The 26,274-nt window shown below is 39.3% G+C and overlaps 1 protein-coding gene across 2 annotated transcripts in view; it reads left to right on the top strand.

Moving 5' to 3' along the window:
- Window positions 1-26,274, top strand: part of CBLB (Cbl proto-oncogene B) — a 70,188-nt gene that overhangs the window by 14,654 nt on the left and 29,260 nt on the right. For both annotated transcript variants that reach the window (XR_014026272.1, XM_081326575.1), the window contains exons 4-6: window positions 19,089-19,235; window positions 23,478-23,634; window positions 25,758-25,879. Coding sequence is in view for 1 of the 2 variants with exons in the window: in XM_081326575.1 (XP_081182701.1) it covers window positions 19,089-19,235; window positions 23,478-23,634; window positions 25,758-25,879 (426 nt within the window). In the remaining variant the exon portion in view is untranslated. The remainder of the gene's footprint in view (window positions 1-19,088; window positions 19,236-23,477; window positions 23,635-25,757; window positions 25,880-26,274) is intronic.

The following is a 26,274-nucleotide window of genomic DNA, read 5'->3' as shown; positions in this document are numbered from 1 at the left end:
TGGTTAATACATGATCCCTTTTAAGTCGAAGACTACCTGTGTTTCCTGATTTGGTCAGTTTGTAAATAAGAGATTGATTGGGAGTCTTCAATTGTAATAATCAATTTTCTCATAGAAAAAGGTAAAATATAAATATATCATGAAAGGGAAATCACTAACATGAAATAATTCATTTGGATGGTCTGTTAACATTAGGATATAGCAAGAACAATTTTATTGGAAAATTAATTTAAAAAAATCCTGATAATTAGCTGCATTTTTACTTTTAATATAATGGTCTGCATAGAATTAATCAGCTTTAACAGTTTAATAACAGTGAGAAAAATGCTGATGCCAAAGGCATGTAGCAGTATGGTTAATCATTGCCAGTTTATAAAAAGGTAAAGGTAAAGGTTCCCCCGCACATGCGTGCTAGTCGTTTCCGACTCTAGGGGCCGGTGCTCATCTCCGTTTCAAAGCCGAAGAGCCAGCGCTTGTCCAAGGACATCTCCATGGTCATGTGGCCGGCATGACTGGACACCAAAGGCGCACAGAACGCTGTTACCTTCCCACCGTAGTGGTTCCTATTTTTCTACTTGCATTTTTACGTGCTTTCAGACTGCTAGGTTGGCAGAAGCTGGGATGAGTAACAGGCGCTCACTCTGTTACGTGGCACTCGGGATTCGACCCACCAAACTGCCGACCTTCTGATCGACAAGCTCAGCGTCCTAACCCACTGAGCCACCGCATCTTGCCAGTTTATAGCTAGATGATATTTAGTAAATATGCAAACATTCCTTTATTTCTTATATCTAACAAACTTATTTTAAAAAATAAGTTTATAAATCCTATAAACTTACTGTCAAAGCCGTCCGCACCGAAAGAACCAAATGAAACGTGATACGGTCGACAATGCTCTCTACATGGGGCTGCCCTTGAGGACCACCCGGAGGCTTCAGCTGGCGCAGAATGCAGCCGCGCGGGTTGTGATGGGGGTTTCCCGATACTCCCACGTAACACCTCTGCTCCGCGAGCTGCATTGGCTTCCGGTTGCCCTCCGGGTGAGATTCAAGGTGCTGGTGATGACCTATAAAGCCCTAAATGGCTTGGGTCCGGGATATCTGAGGGAGCACCTGCTGCCAGCATCAAGCTCCCTTCGTCCTGTGCGCTCCCACAGGGAGGGTCTTCTCAGGGTACCACCGGTAAAAGATTGCCGGCAGACAATACCCAGGGGGAGGGCCTTCTCTGTGGGTGCGCCGGCCCTTTGGAACCAGCTGCCTGTAGAGCTTAGGACAGCCCTTGACCTCCGCTAATTCCGCCGGGACCTGAAGACCTGGCTCTTTGACCTGGACTGAGAGTACTAATGGGGATTTTAATTGGGATTTTTATATTCAAGGTTAATGTAATAATTTTAATTGTTTTTAATTTTTATAATTGTTGTATTGTTTTCTTTTTAAAAAACCTTGTGAACCGCCCTGAGTCCTACGGGGGAAGGGCGGTATATAAGTCTAATAAACTAAACTAAACTCAACTAAACTAATACCATATGATGAATTATCAAATTATGGTTCAGATTTATGCAACCTTTTATAGTAGTAGTAAAATCCATAAGATAGAGCTAATCACCTCCATTGTTATAATCCTTGCTATAGTTATGAAAACTAAGGTAATAAGTAAAATACAGATTTTTATTGCACTTTTAATAATCAAAAATGGATACCACTATTAAAACCATTAGCTATGGTGGGGAAAAAACCTCACCAGCCATACTGGAAATAAGTGTGTATATTTTCAATCTTGATCCCAGAAGAGCTGTGAGTAAAGGACTTTTAAAGAGAGAGGAAAAGAAAAAATGAAGGAGACAGTGAGTACACATACAGGAACACACCCTGTTATTGGGTTCTCTCAGTATTGTTATTGGCCTGTAAAACTTCTTTAACCTTTCAAGGAGACTTGGAATTATTTTTCTGCCAGCAAACAAGCTGATCTCTCAGAGCTAGTTGTTGTCAAGGAAAAGGATGCCTAAATTTGCTCAGTTGAGGCTGGTGTTCAGACTTGTTTCTCGAGGAAAGGAATAAACGGGCTTGTCATTGGGCTCAGAAGTAAAAGTTTCTGCTTTATTTGTTTTTCATTTATTAACTAATGCAATAAAATACAAAAGAAAAAAAAATTAAATCTCTTTGTTTAACAACCAAGTTTCCAGTCCCATTTGTGGTCACTAAGCAAATACTTAAAGTATAAATGCAATGAGGTCATTTCTAAATATTATTTCTTTTTGAAAGAGATGTCACCTAAAAATCTATTGAATTTTTTTCCATTTTTTTCGTTCATTAAGTAAAACATGCAAGCAAACAAAAAGGATACACATACACAAACATAAAATATTTTGAAAAATAAAAAGTAACACCACCACCCCCAAATTAAGAAATATTATAAAAAATGTACTCTGGTGGCCCCTCTTTTTTCTCCCTTCCCTTCTCCAGCCACTAACTGCTACATGAATATTTTTATAGTTACTTTGGATATTTCTGTTTGGATCATTTTGAAGCATCTCTCTTTTGTTACATTTGTTAAGACCATAGCTTCAAAAAATACTGTATCTACAGTACCTACTACAAAATCTCTTTTTTGTAGCCTTTAATAAAATCTGGGACCCATAATTCCTGTGGTATTGAAATTTGGAAAATTTTATAAAATATTTTATGACATTAAAATTATGATAAGGCATTTTATGACATAATACAAAATGCTGTAAAACATTTCTGTGGTCAGTTACTGATATTTGACTGCTATGCAGGTCAGTGTGGCCTACATATCCCTGAATTCTAAAGAACTTCTCCAGTAAACTGGAAACCTACCATTGTTAAAGATATTGAGGAATCTGGTAAGGAAATTTCTCTGAAATGATGACCCCAGGCATCATAAATTGTTTGGTTTGTTTTAATGCTGTGTTCCTGCGAGCTTAAAGAGACAGGTATGAGTAATCATCTTCCCCCATATCTTTTATGTGTCCAGTGTTTGCTTGTCTGTTACTCCTGTCCCTATGTGAAGAGGTCACTGTCACATTAGCCATTATAGTTTGTTTTGCCATAAATTCTTCAGGTTTCTGCATATAAAAACGTAATCATTTAAAATGTTAATGCTTTTAATGGTTCAATATAGATGATTATATCTTGCCTTTGGATATATCTACACCCCCCTTTCATCAGGGCCAAACCCAGGAAGTTTTATATTTTCTTGATTCATTTGAACTGAGCAAAGTGGTTAATAGACTCAGAACCAGGCAGCTTATATAGACAGAAATTGAATTTGATTTCTTGTCCTACTTGTTCCAAAACCTTTAACCTTAGTTTAAAGATGAAGCAAGAAATTATAGGTAATGGAAGATACACCGTGCTGTATTATTTCTATCACCAAAAAGGATGAACTAAATCATGGCTGTTTAACACATTCTTGCTTATATATTTAAAAGCTTTTTTATTATATAACACTTTATTTTAATATAAATTACCTCAAGACCTTCAAAAGTAGACATTAAAACTCAAATAGATGTTTTATCTATAGTTCACCCAGTTTCTGTATTTTTAAATGATTTTCTTTCAAGAAATCTTACAATTTATGTCTATAAACATTTAAAGTTCAATCTTTTTCTGCTTATTATGCAAGAAACATTGTATTATTATTTTGTTTTGTAGTATTTATATATAGGATTTTGTGAAATGAAGTAGCTATGAATTGTCCCAGAAAAGAATTCCTTTTTTAAACTCTGGATCTGATGTTTAATTGTCAAAAACGTGATGCTAGAGAAGAAACATAATCAAACTCATATTTGGAATTTGATTAACTATACAGACAGTTTTTAGAGATTTTTATGTTATATGCATTGCAATTTACAAAACTTGAATAATTAAAATTTGTTGCCATTTTGAAAATAACAAACATGTATAAAAATTTCTATAGTGTAATATACTGAGAACAGACTTCCTGTTTATATATTTTGTGGTTAGTTAAAAGGTAAGTAAAGCAGACCCATGTTTCAGTTTCTTTTGGCAAATTAGCATTTGTGTTAACAGACTAGATTATTCGCAATATCTCAAGTGCTGTTTTTGACATTCCTTTTCTATAGAAACATAATACCATCTAATGCATTTTAAATATTTTTATTCTGCAAATCATAATTTGAGATTCATTAACAGTCTTGCTATAAAAGTTTCCCATTTTCTAGACATGAAAATATCTTTCTGTTCTTAAAAATGTTTTGTCTTAACCTTGTATTTGATTTAGTCCTTCATGGGATAGTTAGATTCCTATAAAATGTAGGTTGTTTTGATGACTAAGAAGTTTTAAGCAGCCAAAATGGGATTAAAATATAAGAGGAGGAATTAAAGTGTTTTCCTTCCAATTTTATGAAATGCAACAATCACTACTTTTTTCCACTGCCAGAAACATATTGTTAAGGAATAGTACATTCCTCAAGATGCTTATGAAGTAAGAAAGAAATAGCTGTAAATTTGTTTTACCTTTTGAAGTCTCAGAAAATGTGAAAATAGACATTAAAAATGTTATGGAAAAATTGAGTTTTAAACTTAGGATAGAGTTTTGTTAGATACATATGCCTTTTATAGTGTAACATTTTTTTAAAAAAACTATTAACATACAGTGTCAGTGAAATTATTCAAGAACTAACATGTAATTTATATTTTTAATTTATTTTTATTGGTTATTGATTAATAAAGAGAAAGAACAAAACACAAAGGTAATAATGATGCAGATCTTGCAGAAGGTCAGAAGGGCGAGAGCTGATTTCACCTCAAGGGGTAAGATATTCCAAATGGCAGGAACCTCAATATACCTCTCTGCCAGTGTGGATGGGACAGGTCAGTCCCATCATGGTGAGACAGTTCCTCAAATAACCTGGACCCATGCCATGAAGGACTTTAAAGGTGATAATCAACACCTTGAATTGCACATGGAAGCAAATTAATAACCAGTGCAGCTTGTGGAGCATGGTGTAACATGGACCACTCTAGGGGCCCTAAGAACTGTCCATGGTGCTGCACTCTGCACCAGCTGTAGCTTCCAAATTGATAGCCCCGTGTGGAGTGCATTGCAGTAATCCAAACATGAGATAACTAGAGCTTGAGTGACTGAGCATAGGGACTCCTGATCCAGGGAAGCCTGCAACTGGTGTACAAGATGAAGTTGTGCAGAGGCTCTCCTAGCCATGACTGCCATCTGTTTTTTGAGCAGAAATCGCAAGTCAAGGAGTACCCCAAGTTTCAGATTGGGTATGTCTGAAATAGTGCCATCCCAACCAGAACAAAAGAGATTAAAGTCCCAGATCTTGAAGTTCCATGCATCTAAAGCCACTTGCTCTTGCTAGGGTTCAGCTGAAGTCTGTAGTCCCTCATCCAGTCTCCCTCAGCCTCTAGGCACCGCAAGAGAGTAGCCACAGAATCACTTGGTTCACCAGGGGTGGAGTTATAAAGTTCAGTGTCATCAGCATACTGATGATACCTCAACCCATAGTGTTGAATTATCTCACCTAGTTGCTTCATGTAGATGTTAAAAAGGAATGGAGAGAATACTGAGGCCCACGGCATGCCACAGAGGAGTGGCCGTGGCCTGGACCTCTCGCTCCCAATCAACACTGATCTTGGAGAAAGCAGCCAAACCAGCACAAAACTGCACCACCCAGCCTCGAACCCTGTAGCCAGCCAAAAAGATACAATCGTTGAATGTATCAAAGGTTGCTAAGAGGTCAAGATGAGCAAAGATGGCTGCACTATTCCCATCCCACTTTCACCAGAGATCATAAGCAAGTGTGACCAATACTGTTTCTGTCCCATAACCGGTCCTGAACCTTGACTGGAAGGGGTGCAGGTAATCCGTTTCATCCAGGATCATCTGACACTACCAAACAAACACCTTTTTTACCACCTGTCCTAAAAAGCAGGATGGGAAAATTGTTCAGGCAGGAGGGATTGAGTGATGATATTTTGAGGAGGGGGAGAACTAGGGCTTCCTTAAAAGGCCATGGGAATGTCCCCTCCTGCAATGAAGAGTTTATCATTATTTGCACATACTTGCTGGTCACCGTCCTGGAGGCTTTCACTAACCAGGCGGGAAAAAGAGCTGATTAGCAGGTGGGCATCCCAGGCATCTAATATGCACTGACAGCATCCTGTCCTCTTTCTCAGGTCCAACAGAACCAAACTCTTCCCAGATAGCTGGGCAAGACCTCTCCCGGGGCATCTCGCATGATCTGCACCATGTATGGATTCAAACTGAGAATGAATCTGAGCAATTTTGTCTGTCAGATGTTGAATTTGTTTTTAAGCCTTGGTCTTGTGCAGCCAGAATCAGCCCCTCAGTCTCTTCAACTTTCCTGTTCTTAGCCCTTATCTGGTTTACCTGTTTTTTTAAAAAGAAATATACTAGCCATGCAATACTTTATCTTCCCATGTCACTTTTCTGTTCTTCATTTGCTCTTTTTTGTAGGCCACTTTGGTTTATCCAGTACTCAGTAAGCCTTCCTGTTATATAATGGATTACTGTTGACAGAGTAATCAGTGCAATAATAGACAATAGTGGTGATAGTGAATTGCCTTGAAAGATTCCTCACTTGATATTAACTACTCCCAATCTATCACCATTGACCAGAACATCATCTTCCATTGTGCCATTGATCTTTCAACAAAACTTGATTTTTCTGTTGAGCCCTTTTATTTCTAGGCACTTGATTATCCAGTCATGTTTTAGGGAGTCAAATGCTTTCTTGAAATCAATCTATACTACATTCAAGTTGTTTTTTTGTCCTCAGGGAAGGACATGGAAGGCAAGTGACATCACATGTATTATGTGATTATTGTACAAAATACAGTATGTGTAGTTTATGCACTTAATTATTTAAGTATAAATAAGTCTACCTTTGGGAAAAGATGGATTAGGTGTAATTGGAATTTGGGCAGGGGACATATAAACCAGATAAAGTCTCATCTATACCTAGGAATTGCTGTCACAGTTCCTGGCTCCTACATTTTAAGATTTTTTTAAGGATTATAGCCAATGCTGTAAGGCATCTCAACAGCCATAGCTAACCTGCTTACCTAATTCAAATAATCAAAAACACCAATATTTTACCTATGATTACATATGGTGCAAAACATAGGAGAATATATAAATTCTTCTTTTCAGAACAGACACAATCTGCTTTCCTGAAATGCATTGTGGAGATAGACAAATCTATGCCAACTCCAACATTAAGGTCATTGATTGTTATATTCCACCTAGAGTCACACTCTTGTCAGATGGGTAGCTATAAAAATGTGATAAATAAAACCTCGACCCTTTTTGTGTGCATCACGACATTACAGGGAGTGCAGAATTATTAGGCAAGTTGTATTTTTGAGGATTAATTTTATTATTGAACAACAACCATGTTCTCAATGAACCCAAAAAACTCATTAATATCAAAGCTGAATATTTTTGGAAGTAGTTTTTAGTTTGTTTTTAGTTATAGCTATTTTAGGGGGATATCTGTGTGTGCAGGTGACTATTACTGTGCATAATTATTAGGCAACTTAACAAAAAACAAATATATACCCATTTCAATTATTTATTTTTACCAGTGAAACCAATATAACATCTCAACATTCACAAATATACATTTCTGACATTCAAAAACATAACAAAAACAAATCAGTGACCAATATAGCCACCTTTCTTTGCAAGGACACTCAAAAGCCTGCCATCCATGGATTCTGTCAGTGTTTTGATCTGTTCACCATCAACATTGCGTGCAGCAGCAACCACAGCCTCCCAGACACTGTTCAGAGAGGTGTACTGTTTTCCCTCCTTGTAAATCTCACATTTGATGATGGACCACAGGTTCTCAATGGGGTTCAGATCAGGTGAACAAGGAGGCCATGTCATTAGATTTCCTTCTTTTATACCCTTTCTTGCCAGCCACGCTGTGGAGTACTTGGACGCGTGTGATGGAGCATTGTCCTGCATGAAAATCATGTTTTTCTTGAAGGATGCAGACTTCCTGTACCACTGCTTGAAGAAGGTGTCTTCCAGAAACTGGCAGTAGGACTGGGAGTTGAGCTTGACTCCATCCGCAACCCGAAAAGGCCCCACAAGCTCATCTTTGATGATACCAGCCCAAACCAGTACTCCACCTCCACCTTGCTGGCGTCTGAGTCGGACTGGAGCTCTCTGCCCTTTACCAATCCAGCCACGGGCCCATCCATCTGGCCCATCAAGACTCACTCTCATTTCATCAGTCCATAAAACCTTAGAAAAATCAGTCTTGAGATATTTCTTGGCCCAGTCTTGACGTTTCAGCTTGTGTGTCTTGTTCAGTGGTGGTCGTCTTTCAGCCTTTCTTACCTTGGCCATGTCTCTGAGTATTGCACACCTTGTGCTTTTGGGCACTCCAGTGATGTTGCAGCTCTGAAATATGGCCAAACTGGTGGCAAGTGGCATCTTGGCAGCTGCACGCTTGACTTTTCTCAGTTCATGGGCAGTTATTTTGCGCCTTGGTTTCTCCACACGCTTCTTGCGACCCTGTTGACTATTTTGAATGAAACGCTTGATTGTTCGATGATCACGCTTCAGAAGCTTTGCAATTTTAAGAGTGCTGCATCCCTCTGCAAGATATCTCACTATTTTTGACTTTTCTGAGCCTGTCAAGTCCTTCTTTTGACCCATTTTGCCAAAGGAAAGGAAGTTGCCTAATAATTATGCACACCTGATACAGGGTGTTGATGTCATTAGACCACACCCCTTCTCATTACAGAGATGCACATCACCTAATATGCTTAATTGGTAGTAGGCTTTCGAGCCTATACAGCTTGGAGTAAGACAACATGCATAAAGAGGATGATGTGGTCAAAATACTCATTTGCCTAATAATTCTGCACTCCCTGTACATGCATACTCACCAAAGAGGAGTAGAGCTTGTGGCATAGCAACACAATACTGTTTCATAGTTTTGACAAAACAGGTTGAAGTTGCAGATTTGTTCCAATTATATCTCGTTATGCAGTACAAGGAATATGTTGAATATAGTCCTCTGATTTGCACTCAGTGCTTTTTTTTTGAGGAGTACACTGAATAAGACATGAATTTCATTTTGGTTTATGTGTGTCAAGCGCTTTGCTCAAATTCTGATAATATGCCATATAAATACTGGCTTGTTTATATGAGGAAGAATCAGAGTGCCTTTAAGATTCTGGAATAGAAACTGAGAGACTGAGTTCTAGTTTTCCCTTAGTTGTGGAAATTGGTTGGGTGACTTTAGATCAGTCATCCTCTCTCAGTCCAACAGAGCTCACAGGATTGTGTTTGGGAAAACAGGAGGAAGGAGCATTATATACATACTTGTACAAAATAAAGATGGAATATAAATAAAAATATCCCATAGTTTTGCTTGATACACTGTCAAAATGGTCTTTGTAAAAGTATTATTGAAAAATAATAGGCATTAAAAAATAACTTAATGTTCTTTGGATAATGTTGCTACTCATATTCAATTTCCTGAAGCATTTTTTTAAAAAAATTAACATAACTGCAAAACATTAGAAGTTAGGGAAATAATTTAAGTTAAACTACAAAAGATATACAGGTAGTCCTCAGTCTACGACCCTAGTGGAGGCTGCCCATTACAGTTGCAAGTGTTAAGTGAGACAGCCTTGCTTAATGACCCTTACCCCTTGTTCTCTCTGATCCCACCGTTATATGAACATGTGGGTTGTTAAATGAGCATGGGGTAACTCAGTGTTTTTCAACCTTTTTTGGGCAAAGGCACACTTGTTTCATGAAAAAAATCACGAGGCACTCCACCGTTTTCCGCACCGTTGGGCCTCCCCACGGTCGCTACACAAACGGTCGTAAGTTGAGGATGGCCTGTGTTCTCAATGGGTTGGACTAGATGACCTCCAAGGTCCCTTCCAACTTCTTCTTCTTCTTCTTCTTCTTCTTCTTCTTCTTCTTCTTCTTCTTCTTCTTCTTATTATTATTATTATTATTATTATTATTATTATTATTATTATTATTATTATTATTATTATTATTATTATTATTATTAGCCTCTTTATTTTATTTTATTTTGGGGCTTTTGTTTGTTTGTTTTTGCTTGAAAGGAAAAGGAAAGCTTGCATTTCTTTTTAATTTATCTTTCTGTATTTTCTTTTTTCTCTTCTTTTCTTCCTTCCTTCCTTCCCTCTCTTCCCTCCCTCTCTTTTCTTTCTTTATCTTCCTTCCTTCCTTTCTCTCTCCCACTTTCTTTCCCTCCCTCTCTCAATTTCTTGCTTTCTACTTGTTGTGGAAATTGGAAGCTACTTGCATTTCTTTTTAATTTTTCTTTCTGCATTTTTCTCCTTCATTTATTTTTCTTTTTCTTTCTTTCTTTCTTTCCTTCTTTCTTTCTTTTCTCTTTCTTTCTTTCTCTTTCTTTTCTCTTTCTATCTTTCTTCCTTTCTTTCCTGCCTTTCTCTCTCCCACTTTCTTTCCCTCCCTCTCCCGGTGCCCAGCCGAGGCCGTGCAACAGGCAACAGCCTCCTCAGGGCTCAGCCAGCCAGAACTCACCCTCCCGTCTAGCTTGGTAAAAATGCCGAACGGGCTCAGAAGGCGTTCCCAGGCACTCCGCCGCAGGCCCAGGCGCCCCGTCGCTCAGAACGGCCCGGCCACTTTAGGTCCAGGTTCCCTGCCGCCCGACTCATCTTCGGCGGCCTCAGAAACGTTGCCGCCGCCGCGGGTCAGGCTCGGCGGACCCGGACCGGCACACCAACATCTCCCGCGGCCTCTGCAAGTTGTTACGGCACCGGGAACTCCCGGTGCCCAGCCAAGGCCGTGCAACAGGCAACAGCCTCCTCAGGGCTCAGCCAGCCAGAACTCACCCTCCCGTCTAGCTCAGCCGCGGGCCACGGCCATCTTCTCCGGAGGGAGGTAAAAAAAAAAAATTTCCCACGGCACACCAGGCAACAGCTCACGGCACACTAGTGTGCCGCGGAACAGCGGTTGAAAAACACTGGGGTAACTAATGAGTAGGGGAGGACCTGAGAGGCTTGCTACCCTGCTAGGTCCACAAAGGAGACAGGCAAGCAGTAAAAAGCTTTGCAAAAACAATCCATCTGGGGGAAGAGCCGAGCCAGATTAGAGCCTAGTACCATATTCCAAGCCAGAGTGGCTTCCAAACAGCCTCTGTGCTTGGCCCATGAAGCTATGCTTGCGGACTGGGCCTCTGCCCCAGTCAGCTGGCTATCAGAAGCCTGCAAACTTGCTAGCTTTGGGGAAGTCAGCCGTCTGCATGCAGAGGCGGCAGCTTCAGGACAAAACCTTTCCCTTGCTGAATACCCTCCCTCTCACAGATACCCACATTTCTTTAATAAAGAAAAAACAAACAAAAACCCCTGGAAGGGAAAGACTTGCTGATGTTTCTCCTCATCTCCTCCCACCACCACCACCACCACGACTACCACCCTTAGGTACTGAAACTAAATGCCTCAACCTGCCAACATTGATTCCTTTTAACCACTTAAATTTACTAAATTTAGTGCATGCCTGGAAAGAGTGACAAAATTTATAAGTTACTTACCTTGATGAGTCACTGTCAGGCTGAAGATGGAAAAGAAAGAAGAAGGCAAAGAAAATCTTTCTGCAGCTTTTTATGTTGAGGAAATAAAGAAACAGTTCATCTCTAAAGAAAAAGGGGCAGCACAAATGTACAGTAAACGGCCACGGCAGAAGCTGGGTCCTTAAGGCAATCAACTCTGTTATATTTTAAAAGAACAATGCTACATTATGTACACTACTTATTTAGTATTCAGTAGCAAATGATTACTCAAGAATCATGGACATAACTTGTTTGGCAAAATAATTATATATTTGAAATGCTAAAATAAATAAAATAGCGTAGTAAGTTCAGATGTGGGCAGGTAAAACGTGCAATTCATAAGAGCACAAATAGAAGGTAGCCCCAATACAACAAGGTTTAGCATTCTAACCAACATTGAGTGTTTTACAATTTTAACTGCATTCTGAAGTTTCCACAAATGAAAGTATAAAAAAGAATGGAACACAAAGTACAAGGATGAATGAAAGATGCCAAATTCCAAAACTCCAAGAGTCAACCATCCAAAATAAACCATCAAAATTCAGCTTTTGGAAATAAGTGAAAACTAAACCATTGTATCGATGTCTTGCTGACTTTAAATATGTATACTTTATACTTGCTCTTGATTCCTCTTATTGTAGACGTTTAGAATGCTTTTGAAAGTAAAGATACTGTAGAAAATATCAGAAAAGATAATTGTCTCCTTTATTTTTGCATTACACAGTGTGACAAGCTTTGTACTTGCCCAGAACTCAAAAGCTACAGCCACTGTCTGGCTTAATAAATGGGACTGAAAAAACTCAGCTTTCATTAAGGCCCAGCTCTCTTGAGTGCATTCAAAATCTTTTCTCAGAAAAGAATCCGTCAGGTCTGAACCACAGTCACAACTGGAAACGCTTAGATAAGCTCATAAGAACATCCAAGTACAATAATATTTACTGGAGAAAGTTGAGGACACTACCGAAATAATTCTAGCAACTGCAGTTAATCTTAAGTCTTGCTTCCTTAAAAAAACAATATTTTCCTTAACAGTATTTTCTTTCTTACCTGTCCCCTCATTTCAGCAGACTAACTAATTTCCTTCTGTGTTTATAAGACTTGTTCTTATTGATTTCTCACCGAGTGTGAGAGTTTACTTTTATAGTACCAAGGACTTGTCTTTGCATAAGAGGTTTGCCATGAAAAAGTTGCCATGTCTCCATAATTAAGAGGAGAATAATTTGGAAGTTGTCTAGTATCTGCCTCCCTTTCCCATCATAGTAGAAATAACCAACAATCTTACAGCCTTTATCCATAAGAGCTCTACTAGTCAAGAGGATACCAGGCTGACTAATACAATCCTGCACAAACAGACCCAGTCAGTTGACAGTTCTGGTGATGCCAATAAATAGACCCAGCAGATTCAATTATAGAGTTTATGACCATGCTAACTTCAGCTAATGCAGTATGTGAACTACATTTAGCAACTTGTTATGGAGGAACAACCATCTGTGCTCAGGTTAGCACCATGGGAAGTGCTGGTGGTTAGAGTAGCAGACCAATGTATGATGAGTGGGGAGTAAGAAGTTCATTTTAAGTGGATCAAGATAAAGTAGATGATAAGGATACTTATTCCTTGTGTTGTTAATATGGAAAGAATATTACCTGCCTGTTGAAATGAGAGGAAGTAGTAGTCAAATGGAGGGAGTGCAAGAATGAGATATTGTCCATCTGGCTGAATGACTGGTTATCCAAGTTCATTATTGCTCAATAGAATAGGTAATGCCTAATGCCTTTGGACTTTGGTTGCTTCATGTACTGTGCAGGCGTTTTATTCTGCTTGAGAAAAGATGCCTTGCCCCTAATTGCCTAGTTGCCTGCCACCCAACTGCCTAGCTCTGCTGGGAAGTGGGGGGAGATATTTGGATCATTTCTTCAACTGGTATCTAAGGTTATCTAGAGGTAAATGCTGTCTGTGACATGGTGCCCCCAGGCCTACAGCACATCCCTGTCCTGGACTTCGATTCAGAAGGAGGCAACTTCTCCTGCTCCTTCCCTACAGCTTCCTAGATTGCTATTAGAGGTGAGCAGCCTGGAGAAGAAACAGTACTAGCAGACCTTGCTCTGATCTTCCTTACTAATCACTTAGATAAGGTTTATTCAGTGGGATTTTACAGAAGAGATATGCTCCTAGCTAGAAGCAGTATATTTCTGGTTGAAACAGAAAAAAATGATTCCTAGTTACATGTGTCCATGCATCTAGCAAATAGCAAGTGCTATATTTTGGGGTAGGGAGGTTTTTGGAGGGAACATTTTTTTTAGGTCAAAAGAGAGCTATTTTGAATCTAAATAAAAATGTAATTTCTTCCACTATACTGAATTGGAACTGAAGCTTTAAAAATAAAATACTGTTATGGTCATGGAGCTTCAGCCAGGCAATCGAATTGTTTACTACTATTCACCAGCAGAAAGCACCAGTTTAATGCTGACTGCTTGGTGCTTCCTTTGGAGCACTGGCCCAGATAGAAGAATTTGAAAGTGAACAAGGTTATACTCTCCCAAATTGTAAGATATAAAAAGACCGTACAAACACAGGTTTAGGAACTATAATTTATAAGATATATGTTTTCAAATATGAAAGCTTCCTCTTTTCCGCCATCCCTCCTTGACTACAAAAAAGAAAATTGAAAACTGCCACATCATAAATATTCTAAAAGATATATTAAAGTACAGGTGAAGCATTTTTAAGGGAAACTATTTCACTTTCCCAGTAAACTAGATTTCATAAGCTAAAGAAAGAGATTGAAATGAACCAATAGATAAAAGCAGAAAGATCAGGAGAAACAGAATAGGGAATAAATAAATCAGGGATTTATAAATGCTAAATAATACATTGTGGAGTAGTAGCAGATGAGTCCATTCTGGAAAGGCTTCTAAATTACTCATTAATGTACTTTTCTCAAGAGAGAAAAATCTCATCTGAAGGCTTGCCTCAAATGCAAATATATATCGGATAATTGTATTACATTATTTCTTAAGTGTTTATCTTATTTTTCCACAAACTGCTACAAAATAGTTAATAGTTAAAGCATTAATGCAAATAATAAAACACAGCAAATAGTTCCACAGTAATAATATCCTACAACAGAAAGCAAATTAAAAAAAATAAAACATAAAACTGTTAAAAGCTATATCATATTGAAGACATACATCTTTAAAACTGGGTGAACATATTAATCATATTAGGTGTATTGCTAATTAAAACAGAATAAGTGTGAAATATAGCTGCACCTATTTTTATGTGATATTAATTCCTCCTTTTCCTTCAGGTCTCTTAGGGAAGGCAGAACAGATTTGGAGAGTAGGGGGAAAGAAACAAAATCCACTTCAGCATTGTATATCAATTCATAACAATTAGGTTTTTAGCAAGCATCAAATTTCTAAAACAAAACAGAAGAAAATAAATTTGCTCAAGTGATAAGAATTGGTTATATTTTACTGAGTTCCTAAAGTGGCAGTGTTGGATAGTTTATTTAGACTCCTTTTCTGTCCATCTGCTGTTAAAACATTGTTCTGTTTAGCTTTTAATGCTTAAAATTTCAGAAATAAAATGTAAAACAAGCCAAAATCAGAAATGAAAATCAAAGAACAAAAGTATAACTTGCCAACAAAAGCCTTCTGGAGAAAAATATTTGACAAATAAAAAAAAACCACAACAGATGTTCCAGTATCTAGGTTCAGGTAATATTCTTTCCTTCATCTAACTGAAAAATGATTCCATTCTTTAGGAAGATGGAGGAGATTTTAATTTTTGTAATGTGTTTTTGGCTTTTCAGTTGCCAGAAATTAAGCAACAGAAAAAGGTTATGTATACCTCATCTAGATGAAGATTAAGTTAAGACTTCTTTCTGTCTCTAAAAAAACCCCAAAACCCTTTCAATCTTCTTCCAGGAAGAAGAAAGAGTATATGGGGGGGGGAATGAGAAGACCATATGGAACAACCCTTGAAGAAAGAATAGAAAAAAGGAGAGGCAGGGATAACACTGGGAGCCACATGTGACTGAGCAGTTTTGTATGCCAAAAACAGATCAAACTAAGTGGCATGGAAATTATCCTTGAAGTTACTGTAGCACAGTGAAGCAATCAAGCTGCAGCATCAACATCAAACACCTCTATCATAGTGGTCTGTGGACCCCTGGGGATTGCAGTGTCATCCCAGGAGGTCCCTGAAGGCTTGAAGAAATGTTATGATTAAATCTTACGTCTTCAGGGTTCGTAGCCATGAGCCATGGTCACAAAAAGTATTTAAAGGGGTCCATGGTGAAGAAAAGGTTGAGAACCATGCTGTATCATACTATTGGCCTATGTACCAGCTACCGCCTGGTGTGATAATCCTCTTCAGTGGCCTGAGAGGAGACTAAGTAATGTCACCTGAGATGGCGTTCCTATGCTAAGATTTTCTCAGAAGATTCAAGAAGAGCATTTCTATAATAAACCAAAAAGAGAGAGAGAAAATGCTTATAGGAATGATGAAGCTAGAACCAGCAGTACTGGGAGTCAGCTGTAGCTGTCTCTTCTATCATCACCCAAATATCAATGATATGCAGACCTGGTTTCCGATCAGGAGCCCTAGTAGAAAACCTTTGCTTAAAATCAAGCATTAATAAATTAAGTAGTACAGCAGAATTTACATAATAGATCATGAATTTTTTATAATTCATAGTCACCTTCCAAGGCCCTTGAGATGGAATACATTGGAGTCAGTGGTTCGTGGCTCCACTAAACAAGCCAACCTTGCAACAGAGTTCTTCTTGAAGCAGCTGTTTGGCAGTAAAGGTCAGTTCTGCTGTAGTGGAACCAAAGAATAAAAAAAAATTCTGACTTGAGCCCCATCAGGCTTGGGAAGATTAAATGAGACTAATGGTTGTAATGGTCTGGATTTAGTATCAAAGCCTACTTCTATTCCAGTCTACTCCAGTAGCAGGTGCTTCCTGCTCCAGTGGCTGTTCCTTCTCCCACCCCAGGATCAATAGATCCTTCCAAAGCATAGTGTTCCCAAGCTAAATCATTGCATTGGTTGTTAATCTTAGCCAATCTGGGATGTATCTGATGGAATAGAAGCCTACCTCACAAACAGATAAATGCAGGGATTGTGGTTCCATCAAGAATTAATAATGCCTTTCAGCTAACTGGAGCTGAGGGTTGTTTAGCTGGCTAAGAAGGCATTGAAAGACCAAGTGAACAGGCAGCACTAATTTGCACAATTGTAGAGTATTAGCTAAAGCCGGTACAAATTGTGACAGGATAAAAATCAGAAAGGCCTTCAAAAAGAAGTCACTCACCTATCTGTATCCACAGAGTACATCAACTGCATTTGCTATTTCCAATGGGATAAAACAAGTTTGAATGCTAGTTCCAATCCCATTCAGTCTGTTTTCCATTTGCATATTGTCATACGCTACCCAGAGTCTGAAGGAGGTACCAATTGGTCAGCATTTGTTGACCTTTAATGATTAAATGTATGGACAAAGTGCCTCCCTACATTCAAGAAACCCTCTTGTTGATAACTTTGCTGATAACGCTTGTTTAGGCACACAAAAACAGTGATCTACAGTTGATACTGAAGAAATTATCAATTGCTGCTGTGCTTGTCTGCCTGAATGTCAGCCTGAACAAGGCAGAAGTACCAATAAAAGGGAATATTTGTAATTCAGGTTTGAATTGGTTGTTGAGATGGTTGTGTGGCAACTCCTAGATGAAATGGATTATCTAGACCAAGGGTGTCAAACTGCTGGCCCATGGCCCAGTTGCATCATGTGGAGGCCGCACCCACACCAGCTCCGGCATTGCAAAAAAAGTTGCAATACATCACAAGATGTCATGTGACGCGGCAAGTTTGACACCCGTGATCTAGACCCTTTCCAGTTAGGGTTCAAGCCTGATTATGGAATAGAAATGGCATTGCTTGCGCTTTTTCATGATCTCTGGTGGGAGCAGGATGGAGGTAGTGCATCCATCCTTGCTCTACTTGACCTCTCTGAGGATTTTGGTACCATCAACTATGGTATCCTTCTGGAGTGACTTTAAGGGTTGGGAATAGGGGTCTCTGTTGTCCTGGTTCACTTCCTTCCTCTGGTCGCTCTTGGTCAGTGTTGATAGGAAGCAAGAGGTCCAGCCCTTGTTTCTTTATTTTGTAGGTTACTACAGTGCTTTTCCTGCTTTTATTTAACATCTACATGAAACCGCTGGATCAGATCATCCACCACCATGGGTTGTGATACCATCAATATGCTGGTGACAGCTATTTGTTTTAGCCCATGGTAAATTAAGCAATGTGATAACCTCCCTTTTACAATGCTTGGAGGGGTTAAGGGATTGATGGGAAACAATGGGCTGAAACTGAACCAGGCTCTGGATTTGGGCTTTGTTGGTCCATAGAAAATTGCCATCTCTGGTCTTGGACAAGATGATACTGCCCTGACAAACCCAATGAGTAATCTGGGAGTTCTCCTGGACCCAGGATTCCTGTTCAAATCACTCACCCAGGAGGGATTTCATGCAACTGTGGCTTGTGCACCAGTTATGCCCTTTCCTGGACCAACAATCCCTCTCACAGTCACTCATACTTTAGTCTCCTTCTGTCTTGACTCCCTTGAGTCACTTACTCCATAGTCACGTCCCTTCTTACAGTGTGCTCTCCATGACATTGCTCCTGAAAAGTATCTTCCATGCTTCCCCATGGGGGTGGGATGGAGCCTGTGTAAGGGGTGAATGGAGTGGAGAAGCAACGTGGCAGCAAGAGCGTGATGGCAGACCAGGTATGGTCATGGTGGGCGGTGGCAGAAAGGGTGCCGAGCCTGGCATAGGGCGAGTCGGCCCAGATCCGGAGTGCCGCTCCGCCGCTTGCTTGCCAGCGGTCGCCGGTGGAACCACACTGCCCACACTTCTGCCTTTGGGCTGCTGAGTGCCAGCCAGCATGCCTACTCGGTTCCGCAGGTGCCAGGCTAAGGGCACGTGCTGCAGCTCTCATGCCAGCTGGGCGCTTTTGGCCTATACCGGCTGCTCGCGCCGGAACGCCTTCTGCCTGACTGGTTGCTGCCACCGCCGCCATGAGGTGAGGTGAGGCAGGTGGCAGGGGGGTGGAGTTGCTTCCCTCCGCCTGCTAGCCACCTGCCAAAGCCACGCAGGGTAAGGTTGCCCCCGCCCAGATGCCCTCTCCTCCCCCAAGCATTTTTTTTTTACTAACCTGCCTTTCAGCTGCTTTGCGTTTCTCCATTTCTCAGCCTTCACCGTGTGTTTGATTTAAGCTGTTTTACTCTCAGGTTACTCTTCTGCCTTTGCATTTCTTGTTTGTCTTCAGGTGTATTTTCTCCAATTATAAGTCACTACTGGTTCCTAATATTAGGAAGGGGAATTCCTATTACATGATGTAGCCTTTCTTTTTATGTTCAGTAGAATTTCTTTGTTCAGTTTTTATGTTTTTTCTTGTTTTTCTTTTTTGTACTGGCAGGCGAAATCTTACAAAATTATCCCTCATCTTCAGTCATATGCTTGCAGAAATAAAAGCAATTTTCCCTAACGCTCAGTTCCAGGGTGATAATTTTCGTATCACAAAAGCAGATGCGGCAGAATTCTGGAAGAAGTTCTTTGAAGAAAAGTAAGTATCAGCTGTAAAAATATAGAGTTGCTAGTGGTTAAAGTATTAAATGCCTATAATCCAGGGGTCCCCAGCACCCGGTCCGTGGCCAGTTAGGACACGGTCTGTGCAGCTAGAGGTGTGCTGAAGGGGCATCTTCCACCTCCAGGCATGTGGTGAGTCTGCAGGGGTCTGGGCAGGGGCGGGAGAGTGGCAGGGCAGAAGCCATCTTGCTCAGTGCAAAGGTGCTGTGATGACTGCACTTGCAACTGGCTTGCAACATCTGAGCTCCACGTCCTTCTTCCTCTTCCTCCTCCTGCTTCTTCTACTGTTCCTTCTTCTGCCTCCTTCTCTTCCAGGTCCTGCTTCCTCTCCCTCCTACTTCTCCTCTTTTTCCTCACTTTCCTCCTCTCCCCTCCCAGCATAGCAGCTGGGCTCACGTTCCCTTTGTGGAACTCTCCAAGTTTGCAAGACAAGCACATGCCTGCCCTTGCAACAGGGGGCTTCTCCAAAGCCTTGTTCCCCAAAGCCCCCAAGGTATGTCTGTTCGTGTGAGGGTGCTTTTCCTTGAGGAGCAAATAGGGACAGGGAGAAGCTACCTTTAAACACTGTGTCTCCGAGTCTCCAATCTCTCTCTCTCTCTTCTGCATCTTTTCTAAGACTGCTGGGGACCTTCAACTGGAATTTTTTGCTGTTGTTTTGATGCTTCAGGTGCCTCGTGTTTTGGCAATATCTTGCCAGCTTTTTGTGGTTTAATTTGTTGTGTGTGTGTGTGTGTGTGTGTGTGTGTTCCTCCTTTCTTCTTGTGAGTGGGGAGGGAAGAAGCTACATCCCCCCCCCGTAAGCACTGTATCTCCAAGGGAATCCCTCTCTCATTTGCACCTTTTCCAATACTGCTGGGCTAGTGCAGTGCCAAGTTGCTTTGCACTCTCTCCTCCCCCTCTCTCTTATGGTTTTTCTCAGCACTTCCTCAATGTTTTGTTTTGTTGGAAGGCTGAGTTTAGGATTGTCTCTTTTCCATCCCGCTTTTTTAGAAGCAGAAGGTCACTAGTCTAATTTAATGCAATGTAATAATAATAGAAATAAAGTGCATTATTTGTTTGTTTGTTTAGAAAATTTACAATAAATGTAATGTACTTGAATCACCTCTCCCCTGGTCCACCTTCTCCCGGTTCATGGAAAAAATGTCTGCCAGGAAACCAGTCCCTGGTGCCAAAGAGGCTGGGGAGACCTCATTTCTAATCCAATCAGCAGTCTATATTTCATTATACAATCTTTGGTATTCAATCTTATTTCAACTGTTTTATCTTTTTAGTATATTTTATCAAGTGATAGTTCTTCATAGAAACCTGTCCTGAAAATTGATTATGACTTGTTGAATTTGTTTGAGAAATAAATTTAATTGACAGCTGCAGAACCAATATTCAGGGATTAAAGCAAATTTTTGTGATAGATAATAGATAGGAAAATAAGCTTTTAAATTATTACTAAATGTAGAAGATATCAAGATTTTATGAGAACACATAATTGAATTGGTTTGTTGTATATATTACAGGTCTTTACATATCGTGCAATTTACCTGGCTATGATGCAAATGTTGAAGATATAATAACTTTGCAATAGGTAGTAAAATCACAATTTTATGAATTAAGTGAAAAATTCACAAGTTATTGCCATTAACAACAGAATCTTGAGTAATCACTGTAATGTGTCATCAGTGTTATACTAGTTTTACATTTATAAATAATATGGGTGACTTTGGGCTAGTCACTTTCTCTCAGCTCAACTCATGGTACATGTTGTGGGAAAATAGGGAGAGAAAGCATATTAGGTATGTTTGCCTCCTTGAGTTATCTATAAAAATGATAAAGGTGGGGTAATAAATAAATAAATATTTAGAAGCAAACACTTACTAGGAAGATTTTCAGAAGGAAAGGCAGAAGGCAGTATTAATGATTTATCAATTGGCAGGAATCAAAACATGATTAAATAGCAAAAAAGGGAAAAACAACAAAAGACTGGCTCAAAGCAACATAAAATAAAATCAATAGTAACAAAAGCAGAGTCATAAGATGAAAAATTAAAAGCAGCAGTTAATCAATACCAAATTGCAGCCATACTTTAATGAGATAATGAAGCAAACCTTCCTCTTTAGGATATTTTGAATGATAGTCAATGAGTTAGTGTAATGTTAAGCCTCAAACATGAGTACCAAGGTACGGGTAGTCCACAACATACGATCACATTTGGGACTAGAATTTGGGTTGTAAGTTGTGACAGTTGTAAGACAACTAGATGAGCAGACCTGATTTTACATCTCTTGTTATCATGGTCGTTAAATGAGTTGCACAGTGGTAAGTCGAAATCACACAATAGTTAAGCAAATCACACAAAGCAAATCAGTATGAATACATTCTCCTAAATGGGCGTTTTTTGCCAGAAACTAACAACCACTTGAAAATATGACCCAATTGGCAAGCATTCAAAATGTAATCATGTGATCACAGAGAAGGGCAGCATAACATTTTACAAGGACTGAAAGAGCTTTATAGGCCATAAAGCATCCTTTCTGAGGCTGTGGTAACTCTGAACAATTGTTAAATACCATTAGTGAATCGAAGACTACCTGTAATTAAAATAAATAATATATAGTTAAATGTCATGCTAACACAAATATTAAATGTTGGAGTACATACAGAAAGTTCCTATCTTATCATTTTGAATATTCTTTTAGTTACGGATATTGAAGATGTAGGCAGGCTGCATCTGTTTACTTGAGTTTTGCTTATCTTGGCTGATATAATTGATCATGTTGGATATGGCTGCATTCAGAAAATATTTAGTATCTTTTTTGCGTAGGTTTAAAGGCCATTTAGGGGTAAGAGCAAAAACTTTCTTTGATAAGGAAGATTTGGTCTTAAATTTAATACATTTGCCTAAGATGAGTGAAAAGACAATGGCTTTGTAAATCTAGGCACATTTAGAAGAAAAATGCCTGTTAACTACTTTAACGCATTCCAATCAGGAAACTGGAATAAAATTGTTTTGGTCTGTTAATAACTTCTGCCAGGAACTGGATATGAAGTATACATTTTTGCTAGCTTTGCTTGAACTTCCTAATGTCTTTTAGTAACATTGGCTGTGCTAGTCTCCTAAATAAATCTAGGGTTGGGCCCTGGGAGCACAGTTTTGCAATAATTTCATTCCCTTCTATCGGTTGTTTCCGGAAACTAATGCTATACACTACTCTTGGACACCTTGGCTATTTGCCCAGTTTCTATTTTCTCTACTATGTTGAAGAGGTATTTCTGCTTTTGTGGAACAAGGAACTACCTTCTTCCTAGTAGTCTCCAAATTTGTTGCTCCTTGCAATTTCACTTCCAAGTTGATTTCTTGATTCTTGAATACGTTCATTAATGTGCTTGAGAAGAGTGAACAAAAGGTAAAAAGTAAAATTCTATATTTAAGCAAGAAAAACCAAATGCATAGGTATAAAATAGGTGATACCTAGCTCAATAGTAGTAACTGTGAGAAGGATCTTGGAGTCCTTCTGGACAATCACTTAAATATGAGCCAGCAGTAAATGCTGCAGCTGCCCAAAAGCCAAGACAGTCCAAGGCTTCATTAACAGAGGGAATAGAATACAGATCACATCAAGTGTTAGTACTTTTTCTAAAATTAGTACCACTTTGTAATGCCTTGGTAAGAGCACACTTGGAATATTGCATCCAGTTTTCATTGCCACGATAAAAAAAGATGTTGAGACTCTAGAAAGAGTGCAGAGAAGAGCAATAAAGATGATTAGGGGACTGAGGCTAAAACATGAAGAACGGTTGTTTATGTATAGTTTAATGGAAAAAAAGGTGTAGGGGTGACATGATAGCAGTGTTCCAGTATCGAAGGGGCTGCTACAAACAAGAGGGGGTCAATCTATTCCCCAAAGCACCTGAAGGCAGGACAAGAAGCAATGGATGGAAAATAAGGAGAAAGCCAACCTAGAACTAAGGAGAAATTTCCTGTCAGAAGGCAGCAGTGAAAGTTGCAAATGGCGATCACACAACTGCAGGGTCCTGCCATGTCATAATTGTGACCCAGTTGCAAAGCACTCAAATCATAACATGATCATGGGGACACTGTGATGGCCATGACTATCAGAACCTATCATACGTCCTCCTTGTTCAGTGCTGTTTTAACTTTGAATGGTTGTTGATCAAGTGGTTATTCAAAAGGGCTATTTCTAATTTCTAAGTTTCCTTATTGTAGGACCATAGTGCCTTGGAAAGTATTCCGACAATGTCTTCATGAGGTGCATCAGATTAGTTCTGGTCTGGAAGCGATGGCTTTGAAATCTACTATTGATCTAACATGCAATGACTATATTTCAGTTTTTGAATTTGATATCTTCACAAGATTATTTCAGGTAATTTAGTTAAACTGAAATAATACTTAACATGCTTTTCTATATTATTTGAAATAGCTGGATTTTGCAATATTAGACAAAGGTGTGGAAGGATGTTATAGAATTTTTTTCTGTCCGCTTTTCCTGGTAGGAGGTGTTTTAATTCAAGGTATCATTTCTTTCTTGTAAATATGATATATTGTATGTTTTTCATAGCCTACATAATACAGTTAACACTATATTACTAGTTCTGTGGTAGCATAAAACTTTAAAAGGTATGCATACAAATTTTTAAAAATTACTATTTGGAATAATGAATTCACATGAAAACATGAACTGATTTAGCATAATTATCTTGGCTTAGTACCGTATTTTTCGGACCATAAGACACACTTTTTTTCCCCAAAAGTGGGGGGGGAAATGAGGGTGCGTCTTATGGTCCGAAGGTGATCCGTATGGCCAGCCCCAACCTCCGCAAGTGGAAAGTAAGGGAGATTGCCAGGAGCACGAATCGGCACGTGCTGAGAAAAGCCGATCTCACGCTCCTGCACTCTCCCTCGCTCGGTTTCAGCTTCCCTTGCTACAAGAGAAAGCAGGCTGAAACCGAAAGAGGCAGATTGCCTGGAATGCGAGTCGGCTGATCTCGCGCTGCTGCAATCTGCCTCGTTTCAGCCTGCTTTCTCTTGTAGCAAGGGAAGCTGAAACCCAGCGAGGGAGTTTGCAGGAGTGCGAGATCGGCCGATTCGCATTTCTGGCAATCTCCCTCACTCCGTTTCACACACGGACCATTTCCTATTGCACAAAGACCAGCAAGGTGAGTGGCTCAGATTTTCAGTGGGAAAACGAGTGAAAGCAAACAGAGGGCCTGCTGCATTTCTGAGAAGAGATCCCGTTTAACATCTGGTAAACAATCTGGAACTGCAATTCAGAGAGAAGGAAGTCTTCACATCACAAGGAGCCACAAGTTTGTTTTAAGTGACAAGCAAAACAAATGAGCCTCAGCAAGTTGGGCCTGACTGGTAAAAAGTTCCCAAACTGTCCCTAATCTAGTTAGCTAAGTTTCATGTTCTTTTCTCTGCTGGGAAGAGTATGGAAGGAAGCCGTCAACCAAGTGAACTTTAAAAAGGGATCCATGGTTTTGTTTTGTTTCTTTAATTCCAGACAAAGTGAAAATTCTCAGGTTACATCTGCAATGGTGACAAACCACAAGCCATGCTTGCTTATAAACGTGTTAGCGGCCCAGCCATAGTTTTTGTCTCTACAAGACCCCCGCTGCAATCCTCTCTCGTAATTTCTCTGGGATGCAAAATAAAGAGTTGCTGGTACCCCATCTTGCAGGATTAGTGAAGGGTTATTCAAACAATAACCCATGTAAAGTATTTCGAGTAACGCTCAGCATTGCCTGAAGTCCAATCCATTTAATGGCGACTGGAAGGAAGGAAGGAAGGGACAATGGGAGAGGGAGGGAGAGAAAGAGAGAGAGAGAAAAAGAGGGAGAGAGAGAGAAGGAGAAAGAATTTTTTTTCTTGTTTTACTGCTCTAAAAACTGGGTGCGTCTTATGGTCCGGTGCGTCTTATGGTCCGAAAAATACGGTAAATCATGATTTATTAAGTTATAAATTAGATCCCATTTCCCTTCTCTTCATGTACTGCTTTCATTTCTTATTTTTAATTATTCTAGTTTTTTATTCAAAATATGAAATTGGTTTAATCTAGGCATGATATAAATGTTAAGGGGTGAACGGCAGACTTATGAAAGCAGCAGATGACAGAAGCCCTGCTCCTTTTCACAAAACAGTCCAAAGAGCTTGCAGTGTGATACTGCTTTCATCATTTTCATAAAATCAGATATATCTAGATCTGAAATGGGGTTGTTTCAGCCTTGGACTATTTCCATTATCTTGTGATACTATTCAGATTCTTAATTCTTTGCACACTTTCTAAGCTATTTTTTTTAATCTGAACATTACTTTAAAATGCCTTACTTTTCACTGTAACTAACTTTAAATGGCAGTTAACTTTGATTGGTAAATAGCAATATTACAGAAAATGTTTTCTTTATTCTTAAAGGAAATTGAAGTGAAATACTGTATATTAAATATATACATATAAATACATATTTTATATATTTCACTTATGCTTAGCCCTGGGGTTCCATATTAAGAAACTGGAACTTCTTAGCTGTGACTCATCCTGGATATATGGCATTTCTGACTTATGATGAAGTTAAAGCACGGTTGCAGAAATATAACACCAAACCAGGAAGGTAATGAACTCAATACTTTTTGCCAATTTACTTCAGTAAATTATGGAAGGTTGCTACTAGTTAGTCATGTTTCTGAATGGATGGGAAATTTCATAATGTAATGATGTTGGACTACAATCAGAAACTTTGCAGTGAGAGATTATTTGGTTCTGGGGGATTGGAAGGAAGTAACTCAAAATCATAATAATTATCCTCATGACAATATAATATCTAGAAACGGAGGAAAACTTGATCATATTTAGCTAGGGGTCTCGTGAAAACAACTAGATTTGCTACAAAATGATTTGTGTTGTTATTTCCAAACACTGGTGATAGGAAAACTAGTGACGTGGTGAGCCATATCAAAACAAAAGCAGTTAAAATGGTGGCCATTATAGATAGGAACTGGGGGAACA

Source organism: Vipera berus (genome assembly GCF_964194415.1).
Source record: "Vipera berus genome assembly, chromosome: 4".
Taxonomy (NCBI): Eukaryota; Metazoa; Chordata; class Lepidosauria; order Squamata; family Viperidae; genus Vipera; species Vipera berus.
This window is presented reverse-complemented; position numbering and strand designations above follow the sequence as displayed.